The 14108-nt window shown below is 48.7% G+C and overlaps 1 protein-coding gene across 7 annotated transcripts in view; it reads right to left on the bottom strand.

Annotated features, from left to right (window-relative positions):
* Nucleotides 1-5842: 5842 nt before the first annotated feature.
* Nucleotides 5843-14108, bottom strand: part of CORO1C (coronin 1C) — an 83465-nt gene continuing 75199 nt past the window's right edge. For 4 of the 7 annotated variants that reach the window (XM_067015000.1, XM_067015003.1, XM_059040308.2 and 1 more), the window contains 4 exons: nucleotides 12761-12906; nucleotides 10282-10339; nucleotides 9934-10179; nucleotides 5843-8605 (listed from right to left, as the gene is read on the bottom strand). In XM_067015000.1, coding sequence (XP_066871101.1) covers nucleotides 8486-8605; nucleotides 9934-10179; nucleotides 10282-10339; nucleotides 12761-12906 — 570 coding nt within the window. In that variant the 3' untranslated portion in view covers nucleotides 5843-8485. Of the gene's footprint in view, nucleotides 8606-9780; nucleotides 10180-10281; nucleotides 10340-12760; nucleotides 12907-14108 lie in introns of those variants that run through there. The other 3 variants (XM_067014999.1, XM_067015004.1, XM_067015001.1) reach the window with 1 other exon arrangement.

Raw genomic sequence — 14108 nt, 5'->3', positions numbered from 1 at the left:
CGTGCCACCGGGTAGGACCCTGAGTCAGAATGATTGGCCAGAGACGACCCGGAAACTACCCCATCACCATTAAACCCGAGACTGCGAGCCACGTGGCGGAGCAGTTCTCCTGGGTTCCCTCACCCTGCTGCTCTCGGCCCGGGCGCCCCTTCCCAATAAAGTCTCTTGCTTTGTCAGCACACGTGTCTCCTCGGACCATTCATTTCCGAGTGTTAGACAAGAGCACACTCTTGGGCCCTGGAAGGGGTCCCCCTCCCTGCAACAATTCCCCTCTCAAATGGGAACAGAACTTTGAGGAGTTCACATTCAGCCCGATTCTGGCTGCTTCTCAGGAGCTGGCTGCTGGGATGGGAGCCTGCAAAGTAAGCCAGTCCTCCAGAGTGGACAGGGGCTCTCCAGGGCTCACTGGGTCAGCTTAGGGTGGACAGTGGCCAGCGCAGGGGTTGGTCCCAGACCTAGGAGGCCAGACGGCAGTCAAATCTAAAAAAGTGCTCCAGACTCCATGATTTTTCCAAGGAGCACAGCAGCTGAAGAAATCAATGCCTCCAAGGAGACACCCCAAGCACTGGGCCTGGGCTTGGCCCTAAAGGTACAAAGATGAAGAACTCTGGACCTTCGAACTCAAGGAGCTCTGATGAGGGAGACAGAGCTGCATGAGGAAGGAGTTTTGGTTGCATACAAACTCAACTCAAACTGGCTTAGGTGGCAGTAGGATGCCTGGGGTAACTCCTGCAGCAGGAACTCGGGCACGGACTTAGGGATCAGAAGGGACCCAGAGCGCTTTCTCCATCACTGTGTACCTGTCCCGCCTGCCTGCTAGCTCCCTGCACCCCCAAATCCCAGGCCTTTGTAAAGGAGAACTCAGATTTGCCGGCACTGAAGGTGGCGGGCTCGCTGGTCCAGCCTGGGGTGGACTGTGGTCAGGGGAGGGTCATAATCTGGAAGCAAAGCACTGTTGCCCAGATAGTCCAATAGGTATCCCCATCTCAGATAATAATGTCTGTATTTTCAATTCACTCACTCAACAAGTATTTATTAACAACATATGCCAGAATCTAGGGATACCATAGTCAAGTTCCTGTCCTGTTCTCATTCAATTTGGGAGAGACAGAAACTCAATGAGTTGATAGAGCTGGTGGTGATATAGGTGTTATGAGCCCTGCAGACACTGGGGGTGGGAGGAAGGATGGGTGGTCCAGAGAGAACAGCACATGTGAAAGCTCAGAGGTAGGAGGCCTTGTGACAAGGAGACATCAGAAGAAGAGGTCAGGAAGTTGAGGGCCAGCCTCAATTTACTGTGAGGATCTTATAGCTCTTATTGAGTAGGATGAAAAGCCAATGGAGGGTTTGGGGCCTGAAAACAGGAGTCAGCCAACTTTTTCCTAAAGGGCCAGATTGTAAATATTTCAGGCTTTGTTGTAACTACTCAGCTCTGAGGGTGTAGAGTGAAAGCAGCCATAGATGCTGCTCAAATAAGTGGGCGTGGCTATGTTGCAATAAAATTTACGAATCTTAAAACTTGAATTTGATGCAATTTTTACTCGTCACTGGGTTTTTTCCAGCCATTTCAAGATGTAAAAAAGCTCTTCTTAGCTTGTGGGCTGTACAGAAACTTTCAGTGGGCTGGATTTGGCCTGTGGGCCTTTGTTCACCCAACCCTACTTTCATACCTTAAGAGGTTACTCTGGCTGCTGTGTTGAGAACAGACTAAAAGCAGGGGACAACAGGAAGCTTGGTTTGGAAGATGTGATGGTTAACTTTTATGTGTCAACTTAACTGAGCCACAGGGTACCTAGAAATTTGGTCAAGTATTATTCTGGGTGTGTCTGTGAAGATGTTTCTGGGTGAGATGAACATCTGAATTGGTGGACTGAGGAAAGCAGACTGCCCTGCCCAGTGGGTGGGCCCCATCCAATCAGTTGAAGACCAGACTGGAACAGTAAGCGGGAACTCCTTGCCTGACTGCCTCTGAGCTTGGTTTTTTGCTGCCTTTGGACTCAAACTGAAACACTGGGTCCCCAGTTGGCTGACTGGAGATATGGGAACTTGGCCTCCATAATCACGTGAGCCCATTCTTATAATGAATCTCTCACTATGTATATGGACACATCTTATTAGTTCTGTTTCTCTGGAGAACACAGTACAGAAGCTCAGCTCATTTCAGAGATGATGGGGGCATGAACTAGCAGGGTTACAGCAGCGGTGTGAGAAGTAGCTGGAATATGGATGTATTTTGAAGCTGGAGCCAACACGAGTGGCTGAGAGGAGACAGGAACCAGGTGGGAGGAAGGAAGGGGCAAGTCAAGGGGGCTCTCCTAGGGGAAGCTGAAGAGCTGGAGATAAGAGGGGAACCACTTGTGTGTCTCTCAGAGATCTTGACAGATTCTGTTCTAGAAAACATCACTCTGGAAGCAAAAAAGGGAAAAAGCGGGCAGAGGTAGAGGAACCAGTTACAAGGCTGTTCAAACAATGGTCTGGTCACTCTACAAGGGGGGGGGGTTTTCTGGCAGGTGCCCAGGTGCCCAGATGCCCATATGGCAATCTCCACCTTGCCATCTTTTGTGACATTTTAATCCACTGCCCTGGTAGAAACTGGCCAGGGTGGTAAGAACTCGCTTGTCACTTTGGGAACTGCAGTTGAGAATGCAGTACATTGACCAGGAGGTGCTTTGTGTCCAAATAGCATCTTGGCACAGAAATGAACCTGCAACAACTTCCTATTATATACGGGGCAACTTCCCAGTTCTCAGACCCTGTCACTTAGAGCTCCAAAGCTTGGATTTTGTTGCTGAAACCCTGAAGGTTGATTTCTCGACCTTCAGGGAACTGAGCTTCAGTGCAAACAATGTTTCCTGGCTGGGCCACTTGGTCACTGGCTCCACTCCAATTTCCTGCAGGCCCCTTAAAATCTCGTATTTCCTCAGTGAATGCCAAGATGAATGGAACCACGGTGGGGAGGGCTGGTTTAGAAATGAGTAATGAGAAGAGAGCAGGGCTGTGAAGAAGGTGAAGGCTGCCCTGCCCCCTCAGCTGCTGCAGCACCTCAGGGGCCCCTGTGATCGGTCTGCATCACCTGGACTAGTTGGCCGTGAAGGTGGGGAAGGTACTTAACTTTGTGTCTGAAGCCCTCAAGCAGAGCACCGACACCAGGCCAGCTCCTTGCTCTTCCCCTTTCAGACACTGATGACTGTCCGTTTCTTTCAACCCAAAGCTTTCCCTATGCCCACAACTGTCTGCCAGGCCTCTGTCTGAATCATTTCTCTCCAGTGCTGCTCCAAACCCACCACATCATCCTTTCCAAAAATATTCATTGAGTCTTTCAGATCAGCATGAGGTAGCCTCCATTAGAAAAACAACAACAAACAACTCAGCACCTAACGATTTTGGTAACAGAAGTGATCTGTCCACTTGCTTTTCGACTGCTTCCCAACCTCCTGAGCTGAGTGCTTCAGTGGATTAACTTCTGGTCTGACCCGGCTCCCCAGGAAATGGGACCAGCACTGCGGCACTGCTCTCCTCTCACCGGAGCTGGGTTCCTCCCCCCAACACTCCCCGCCCCCCATTCATGAACTCAGGCTCTGAAAATCAGCTTTGTCGCCCGGTTTCATTTCCATGCAGTAATGGGAAACTACACTGAATCTCAAAGAGCCCACCAGCCTCTCTCAACTCAACTTCCTCAAGGTTGCAACCCATCTACCAAACTTGGCAGCCACCTGACCCCTGAGGATCTTTGGACCTGGAGTAATTTCTCTCTCTCCACTTTTCCATTCCAGGAACTTGCCCCAAGCACACCATGACTAGTGTCTCCTAGCAAACTTCTTCCACTTCTAAGTTTGTGTTAAACCGGTTGCTGGTGGACTAAATTCCTGGGGGTGGGACGAAGAACACTGCTATCTGCATGTCAAGACCCTCTCGGACTTAAAATTGGACACACTCCACCAGGGAGGTGAAACCATCCCATTCAAACAGAGGCGGCAGCTGGGACTCGGATTAAGCACACTAAAAGATATCATCCCATATTGCATTGGTTGGAAACATATTTCCCGGTTTCCATGGCCTTCGCTTTTTGGACATATTGAATATATAATTTGATTTTTACGCAGCCAACCTATCTTTTCCCTTGTGATTTATTCTATCGCCAGTCTGAAGTCTAGATAAAAAGGGACATATTTTTACTTCTAAACTTGAAAACAAAACTACTGACCCCATTAAGCATGGACCCTGGTGTTGCTGGGAGGCACTAAGGAGTCCCTGCCCCCAGAGCGACTTTAACATCCCACCACTTCCCTCCCCACCGCTGACTTATGATGCCTGCTTTAAGGTACTATTAATTTATCACTCATACATTACTTTTAATAACTTCTTTCTGGGAATAAAGACATTTATAGGAAATTTAGAAATTCAGAAAAAAATCCAATTAATGAAAAATTACCCATAACTGCTACCCTATATAGCAACATTTGTGGTCTTTACCCTACACAGAAATATTCATTATATCAATATAGGCACATGCCCCTAAAAGGGTTTGTCAAAAACAATCTATTCTGGGGTGGTTAATAATTAAGCCACCCTGCTGGACTAATTTTCACTCTTCCAGTTCCCAAACATGCCTCCCGCTAGTGTCCTTGGGACAAAATTCCCAGAGGTGAAAATCCTGGGCTAACAGGTAAGAACGTCAAAAACTCCTGATCTACCCTGTCAACCTGCCCTCGCAAGAGTACCAATTCACACACACTCCCTCCAGCAGTGGAGGAAAAAACGTTTTTCATCTGAAAAAGGAACAAAGGGCACTGTGCAGCGGCCCACCTGCAGAAGGAGAGGTGTGTGTCCTTGGCCGTCTCGGGTCTGTGACCCAATGATGGCTTTAGGACGTGGGAACGTGCTATCAGCAGAAAGGGAAGGGCTGCTTCGAGTTAACTGATTCTGAAGAGCCAACCAAAATTCTTCTGGACACAGAACACCAAGTGCAGCAAGGGAAATAGGCTTTAAAAAAACGGAAGTTCTCCCTCGACGGGGCCTGGCTGTCTGTCTGGGCCTAACGTGGTAACCCTGGGTGTTCTGGCAGAGGAGCAAGGCGGCCAAGATGAGAAACCAGTCGGTCATAAACGTCCCGCACCACGCATCTGCGCCCTGACTTAGGCACCGAGGGGCTGCAGACGGAAGCAGCCGACTTCCACTTCCTGCAACCACAGACGGGCTGACCACGACCCTGGCCACCATTCTCCTCACAGACTACAGCAACTTCAGGAGAGGGTGTTTGAGGACGGGAGGCTTTGTGCCAACTAGTCATCATAGTGACATTTAGAAAAACCAAACGGAGGGAAATTCTTTGCTACCATCACTGAGATGTCATGGGACAATGTTTCAGCGCAAAAAGGGAAGCGGAGAGAGGGCCAAGAAATTCAAGTGACCTTGAAAACCTTCTGCTGGAATAAAAAGCACAGCTAAGCCAAGAGTACTGGGCTTCCTACTGAAGAAAGAGCTGCTTTCCAAGGCCCTGATTCCCAGGGAATCAGCTTGTCGTAGGACCCATGGTGGCCGTGCATTGGGTTCCTTGGGTGGCCAGGCGCGGCTATTCCTCTCACCTGAACTCTAAGCAAGTCTCGTCCCTTCTTCACAATTCAGGGCTCATCCAGACTAGGCTATCTGCCCCAGATCCAACCCTGGCAGAGGCTGGAGGCAGGATAGACCCCACTCCACCTGCGGAACCCGGGGCCCACACACACGTGTCCCGTACTTACCCCCCGAGAGGGTGGTTCCACCGAGTCAGAGACGCTGGGTCAGGCAGCAAGCTGCGTGCTGCCTCAAAGACAGTGGGCGTGCGAAATAAACACGGACACCGTTTGGTAACCAATGATTTTTTTTTTTTGAAAATGGAAGCAAGTGTTTTGACAGAATACGATGGCCGCTCTATAAGAGCCGATCTAGGAGTAATTCACTGGTTTTCCTCTGGGATAGCACGGATTTAAAAAAAAAAAAGGCAAAACAGGAAAAATAATCCACAGAGCTTGAGGCGCCAACTGAGACTGGCAGGGAGTCTGTTCATTAAATAAGCCATACACTACACACTAAGATCAGGATAACTCGCCCTCCCCCTCCTCTTCTCTCCGAACCGCATTCCCTATGGTGTTTCACCGCTATCAACAATTTTGTTCACTTAATTAATTGGGTGTCAGAACCTTAGAACATTTATGAATCTTAAAAATGAAGGTCCTCAGCAGATTATGTTGATAAAGAAACACATACAGGTTTGAATATAAATCACTGTTATTGTTTTCTTAACACCTCATTACCCACTTTAATATTTAAAACACACATGCACGCACACACAAAACCACACCAAACATTCAGATGCCCTGAAACCACGGAGACGGCAATTCCAGGACTGGTAAAGAACACGGTACCTTCTTCTCTACTCAGACACGAGGACGGCTCGACCATGCAGCCCAACCCACCGACGCCACGCTCTGCCTCAGCCTGGGTCCCCGCGCAAAGACGCTTCCAGCCAGTCCCGAACCGTCCCCACGCCGGCAAGAGCACGTGCAAGCGTCCCCTCCGTGGTCCTAATGCATGACATGATTCCCATTCCACAACAGGCACTCAGCCCTTCCAAAGCAGAGGCTCCTTAAATCTTGTTTCTCAAGCATGCACTCTGAGAAAACGGAAATGGAGAGAAGTCCCAGCTAACCCGGGAGTGGGGCAGGCCATGGGAGATCGGTGTCTGGCCCGGGGCTGGGTGGTCTCTGTGCTCGGACCCAGCCACAGTGCAGCTGCAGGGGGGCGCGGGGGAGTTCGTGAAGAGGGTGTGCAGGGACCAGCTGCACTAGAGCATGGACTTGAGGATATGGGGAGGGGGAAGGGTGGGCTGTGACGAAGTGAGAGAGTAGCAGGGACATATACACACTACCAAATGTAAATTAAATAGCTAGTGGGAAGCTGCCGCATAGCACAGGGAGATCACCTCTGTGCTTTGTGACCACCTAGAGGGGTGGGATAGGGAGGGTGGGAGGGAGGGTGACGCAAGAGGGAAGAGGTATGGAAACATATGTATATGTATAACTGATTCACTTTGTTGTAAAGGAGAAACTAACACACTATTGTAAAACAGTTATACTCAAATAAAGATGTTAAAAAAAAAAAGATTTAAAAAAAAAAAAAAAAAAGCTACAGCAGACGTCTGCTTCCTTCTCGACCCTACTCCCCAGTCTCAATATCAATATTCAACAGCACCCTCTGGCCTCAGCTTAGCAGAATGCAGTTAGCACCGAAAGGCAGGATGAGGGAGGGATGGCCAAGGGAGCCCCGAGAGGGGGCTGCATACGGGAGGGAGAAGAAAGGGCAGGAGCTCCAGGGGTGTGGGGGACCTGTCTAGCACAGCGAGGGGCAGCACGGGACACGCGGGAAAGCAGAGGATCACGCGGGGCCAACGCCTCCCTCCAGGTCCCCTAGTCTGTCTCACCCCATCCCAGGGTACTCGGGAGCCAGGCAAGCTGCTGAAAGGGACAAGAAGGAACACCCCACAGCACGAGTGGCTCCTCGTCCTGGGCACCCTTGTCAAGTACTGACCAAAACCTGGAACGTGACATTAAAGTGATGAAGGTAATAGAGTCTATGTGTGTAACAAAACCGCAGAAACACATGCAAGTTTAGGTTCGATTATAATCATCTGAAGCACAGGATAACCAAGAAGCAAAATTCCATTCTGGTACAACCACCCAATTTCTAGAAAAGAGAAAGGAAACGATTCGATATGAGCTTTTTTTTGATCAGAAGACTCAATGGAAAAGGAGGGGTGGGAATATGAATCCACATGATTTTTCAAGTCTTCCTTTTGTACAGTCATTAAGATGACCAGGTTTGTGCTGCAAAGAAGCCAGCACAGTGTGGCTACTGCTCTGATTGTTCTCAGATGAATGTTTATACAAAATAATATCTTCATTTAGTTTATAAACATACACAGTGCTGTCCCTTTCAAATTAAGGAGAAAAAAAAAACCCCACACACAAATACTGCAAAGTAGCAAAATACAAAGAAAAAAAAGCTACTTTTGGTTTTGGCAACATTAAAAAAAAAAGAAATATAAAAAGCAATGTGGCATTGGTCCCTGTTTGTAAAAAACAAAAAAAACCCCCAAAAAACAAAGGTACTTGGGCAGGACACTGAATCAGAATTGGTTGGTTTTCTAAAATTCAGAATATCTGGGATTTTCAAAGTAGCACTTTTGTCTTTTAGAAGTTCACAAGTCACATAACACTTAAAACATCAAAAAAAGCTTTCTGGTAAAAAGCTCAGCTTTTAAATCACATTTTGTTTCTGCAAATTTGGGAGACGAGTTGAGTCCTTACTGGAATGTGGCCTATCGCTGGTCGACAGATCTGAAATGTCTCCAAGTGGCAGTGCCTCCCTTTCGCCCTCCCTGGGACCACACCAACTACCAGCCACGAGAGCGCGTTCTTGCTCCGTCTGCGGGGTGGGGGGTGGACCTTCAGGCTGCTATCTTCGCCATCTGCTGTTCTAACTTGGAAATACGCTCATCTTGATTGCAGATTGTGTCTTTTATAGATTTGATCTCTTTCAAAATCTCATCCAATTTGGCTTCATTTTGCTAAGGAAACAAAAAGAGGGGAGGGAAGAGGGTGACTAAAAAGCAGCAACGCCCAGCACAGGTAGAATGTACGGGGTATAACTGTGACCTTCCATTTTGGAAGTGGCAGGCTGCAGTGGCCCGGCTGAGCCTTGTAGAAACGCCAGGAATGCTGGCTGGGCCAACTGGCACCACAGCAAAGCACCAGTGTGTCACGGCTCCTGGCCCCACCTGGGCGCCTACCTGGATGGAGACTCCTGGGACACAACTAAACTGTAGGAAGAGACTGATCCCTGCAAGGCTGCCCCATATCCCAACCACCCGATCAGCCAACTCCAGCAGGAGCATCTTCTATGTGACCAGGGTGACGGGTGACCCTCCAGAGGCTACTGAGCGCCTATCAGCTCCTAGAAAGGTCCTTGGGAGCTACATCCCTTGCCCTGCCTGCTCCTCTAAAGAGCCTGAGCTTCTCCCTTGTGGAGCTGATTCTTCGGCAGGAAACCCTGCAGTCCCCAAAGTTGTGGTGCCTCATGTGGCTTGCTCGGTCACAGCCGAAACACTAGCTCTTGAGGGCACTTTGCCTCTTGTTTCTGCCACCTCCACGTCGACAATTCCCGGCCCCTCCTGGCCCCCAGAACTCCATTCTACAGCCTGCTGATGCCAGCCCCCTCTCTTCCCTGGCTCGACCTTGCTCCTCTGTGGCCACAGAGGTCTTCAGTGTCAGCCTCTGGTCTCCACCGCTGCCCTGAAACAATTCCTGCCAAGATGCCCAGGACCAGGGCTTCCCTGGTGGCGCAGGGGTTGAGTCTGCCTGCCGATGCAGGGGATGTGGGTTCGTGCCCCGGTCAGGGAAGATCCCACGTGCCGCGGAGTGGCTGGGCCCGTGAGCCATGGCCGCTGAGCCTGCGCGTCCGGAGCCTATGCTCCGCAACGGGAGAGGCCACCGCAGTGAGAGGCCCGCGCACCGCAAAAACAAACAAACAAACAAACAAACAAAAAGATGCCCAGGACCATCTCTGCCTCTAAGTCCCGCTCACTCCAGACCCTTCTACCACTCAAACACTTATAGCAACTTCTAAATCTCTCACCGTTCCCTCCTTCCTGGGACCTCATCTTCCCGGCATCGGTAACAGACTGACTTCTATCCTGGTCATCATAAAAAGAGAGCCAAAGGAGCCAAACTCACGAATGTCATGTGACCAAGGTGGTTCCTACAAACAGTGCCTGTTACCATTACTGAACCCCATCTGTCCAGCGGAGAAAGTGCCCGCAGATGCCCAGGCTGGCAAGCGTGTTCGGGAGGGCCAGGCCGAGCCAGCCCAGCACGCCCCAGGCCCTGCAGCCCTTACCACGCCAGCTGCGTCTGCGGTCTTCTTGGGGACACTGATCAGGTCGCATTTCTTGTTTGCCGTGGGCTTGCTGTCCAGAATGTTCTTCTTGACCACCTTGAGGTCCCTGTTTTTGCCGGGAATGTATCCGTGCTTCAGGGAGATGAGGAGTGGATCTGCATTCCTCCCCTCGAACCACTCTTCCGCCTCCAGTGCTGCTTCGGGCCCCGCTGTGTCAGGGTACAGGTCATCCTGGAAAAGGTCAGACTACACGAGACACAGTGGAGAAATCCATAGGTAAGGAAGGGAGCTCTGGGATTTAAAAAAATCCTTTTAAAACATGGATTGCCTAGACAACTAGGTACTTACCTTCCTGGGGACAGTCATGATAATAGGCTCACACTTTCTCTCGTGAAGTTTGAAGAATCTTCAAAGGAGAAATAAAGGCAAAGTTGCATTAAGTGAAACAGGAGGCCAAGTAACAGGCTTAATAATTCACTCGTACATTCTGTGTTTGCCCATCACCTCATCTGACGCATCCTGGGGAGCAGGTAGGATTCAGGGTTCCCATTTCACAGAGGAGAAAATAGAAGCTGAGAGTAGCTATGCTAGGGAACAGCAGATAGGAGACACGAACAGAGGCCTATGCATTATGGTGACAGTCAAGTTCCAATTACCTGGGGGCAAATCAACTGTGGGGAAATGATTAACAACACCGACAACGAACTGCTTATGAGAAAATTGCCAAGTCAGAAGACAATTGCCAAGCCAGAAGACAATGAACACCCGTGTCTCAGAGAGTACCTATGACCTGGATGCCACGTCTTCTGCCAACGTGAAGTGGCTGAACTTTCATTAAGTGGAAACAGAATTTTTAAAAAGGAAATGAAAACAATCTTAGGAATTAAATGTTGGCATCCGAGCAAACCACATCATGCATAATACTCAAGAAAAATCTGGAATTATCCAGGGTGTGGGAAGAATAGGAGGACCAAGCCCAAAACCTGTGTGGTCAGCTCAGTGGTGGGAAGGCTGGCCTGGGCTGGATGGCCAGCTCCACCCACCACACCTGGGCATGTGCCCACCTGACCCAGCCTCGAGCTCCTCATCCACATGGGGGGTAAACCAGCACCCACCTCACAGCATGGGTATGAAGAGAAAGGGGATCCCAGCTGTGTGATTAGCACAGAGCCCAACACGTAACCAATGCCCCAGAAATACTGAGTAAACAGGAGGTGTCCTGAATGACTTCCTTATACAGTCATCCCTCGGTATCTCTGGGGGATGGGTTCCAGGACCTGCTGTGGACACCCAAATCTGTGGATGCTCAAGTCCCTTACATAAATAACACGGCACAGCATTTTATACTCTAAGTCATTCTAGATTACTTACAATACCCAGTTCAACGTAAATGCTATGTAAACAGTAGTAAACACAAAGTAAGTGCTACATAAATGGTTTCCCATGAGCCACAAATTCAAGTTTTCCTTTTTGGAACTTTCTGGAACTTTTGTTTCCAAATATGCTCAATCCTTGGATTTGGAACTTACAAATACAAAGGGCAGACTACGTCTTTTTTTTTTTTTGCGGTACGCGGGCCTCTCACTTCTGTGGCCTCTCCCCGTTGCAGAGCACAGGTTCCAGACGCGCAGGCTCAGTGGCCATGGCTCACGGGCCCAGCCGCTCCGCGGCATGTGGGATCTTCCCGGACCGGGGCACGAACCCGTGTCCCCTGCAACGGCAGGTGGACTCTCAACCACTGCGCCACTAGGGAAGCCCCCAACTACGTCTTTTAAACTTTTAGATGACAGTAAAATAAATGTGTTCCCAAATCCCGAATGTAATTTTGAAGTTCAGATTCAATCTGTTTTGAACCACATTTTGATTAGTTAGATTTAAACCACAATTTAGAATTATCTGTGACAGCTTTCCTTCATTATTCTAGCTATAGAGTTGAAGGTATCATAAAACAAACAAACAAACAAAAAACTGTGCAGTGATTAATATAAAAAAAAGGGCTCATAAAAATTTCTTTGATTTTTAAAGACATAAGTGACAATTATTTGTGTGACCAGGTCAGCACACTTAGAAAAATGTCCATATAAACGCAGTGTTGTAAAAACTCCACAGAGTAGTCCAGAGAGGCAGAAGTTAAGGACACACAGCTGAGCTTCCTAAGCCAAGCTAACCTAACACCTGCTGTGGATCTTTGTTTCTTTAGTTTCGGATCTGTGGGCTCCACAACCCAGTTTGGAACCTGGCTGGTCCCTCTGTGGGGAGGAAAACCATCCCTCATTTCCATCCCAGGGGCAGGCTCTTCCTGGTTGCCTCCCAGGGGATGCTGGCCACAGCCGCAGCCTGAAGACAAGCAATGATGGTTTCACTACTTAAATCAGGGTGTCATATGCCCTAGTGAAGCCTCTTAACCGCTGCATTTCAAGTTTATCATCTGAAGGATGGGGAGGGCACATCTGGATGAAATGATTTTGAAGGGTTTCTTCTTGTTCTCAAACTCCACGTTTCTAAGAACGGGCAGGAAACAAGATACTGATTCTACGATTCTACTGCACACACACAGGTAGAAAGACTCAGGTGTGGACACGAACGGCATAAGCAGGCTGAACACTTTCCAATACCGATTCTTTTTTTTTTTTTTTTTTTTTTTTTGCGGTACGCGGGCCTCTCACTGCTGTGGCCTCTGCAGGCCCAGCGGCCATGGCTCACGAGCCCAGCAGCTCCACGGCATGTGGGATCCTCCTGGACCGGGGCATGAACCCGCGTCCCCTGCATCGGCAGGTGGACTCTCAACCACTGCGCCACCAGGGAAGCCCCAATACCGATTCTTTACCTGGCAATCTCACATTTGTTGACATCAAGTCCCCTCTTGGGCATGTAACCCATCCCCCTCTGAGGCTCCTTGCTGCTGAATGTGTTGAGGTAGTGGACATACGGGGATTCGTCTGTGATCTCAAAATAGCGGATACTGCTGTCGCCCTACAAGAAATCGGAGACAGGTTTGTGTTTCACGTTAGCTGAAATATCTGATTTAGGTGCATGTCTCTCTCCTCTATACACCCAGCACTGACTGGGACTCCGCTACGGTGGCTGACCTTTCCTCCCCTTAGGAGGCTTGCCTTGAGCACATGATGGTTTCTCTTCCTGGCAGAGCAAGCCCTCGCTTATGCAAGGCTAGCAGGCCCTTTAAACAGCCTCCTCTGCCTCTGCCTCCTCCTGCAGGTTCTGACTTTCCTGCACTGAGTCTGGAACCGAATCAGAGCCTGAGCGGAAAGGTTAACAGCTCTGCCCAACAACTACACCACAACAAACAAACAGATGACCAAGAAGGACTAGCGGGCAATTACTGATTTTTCAGCATACCTCCAGGGGCACAGACCTGAGGGCACTAACACCAGAGAATGGGATAATAAGAAGGAAGATTTTTCTAATGAAGAGACATTAGTTTTAGTGAGTATCCTTTAACTTCAGGGGAGAATGCTATCCCATTACAATGTGTCAAGTTCTGTGATAATTTGGCTTAGAATGGTCAGATTTTTTTGAAGACCTGAAGCACGTGCTAGCCTCTCTCAGTGTAAATAACTGTCACACAGTTACATGAACCTGAACATTGAAGGCAATCCTGCCTGAGGGGAGAGATGTGTGCCTAAGAAGAAGTGATAAATAGCTAGGCAGTACTCTGCCCTAACAACCCTCTCCTTTCTCATATTTCCATTTGTTTCAATGATGTAACTATCTAAAGCAATGGAAGACAAGCCAATCATACACTATTTGTTTTCTACATACTCACAGTAACTTTCCACCCAGTGTTAGTAACATCTGGGTAACAATGCAGTCTATGGCAGCTGTTAACATTTCAAGTAAAATGACTTTCAAGGAAACAGACAAGATCTCAGTTTCTAAATAACTGACCTATAAAAATGTCAAGCAGGTCTGCAGCCCACTCCATCAACTGTGAACAGAAGTAAAACACCCCCAGCTTCATCCCCAGCAAGGGACTATGACAGGTTTGGGGAAGGGAACACATCAACAGCTCCATTTGTATTAATTCATTTATTTCAACTACAAAAATTCTAAGGGAAATTGAGCCTACAGAAGAATAAGGAATACTGAGGTCTTTACCTTCTAAAATGAAGTAATAACAGTAATGATAATAAAGCTACCAACTTTAGTTAGGCAGA

This window comes from Kogia breviceps, chromosome 15 (genome assembly GCF_026419965.1).
Source record: "Kogia breviceps isolate mKogBre1 chromosome 15, mKogBre1 haplotype 1, whole genome shotgun sequence".
Lineage (NCBI taxonomy): Eukaryota > Metazoa > Chordata > Mammalia > Artiodactyla > Physeteridae > Kogia > Kogia breviceps.
The sequence above is the reverse complement of the archived record's forward strand: the minus strand, read 5'-3'. Positions and strand labels throughout refer to the sequence as shown.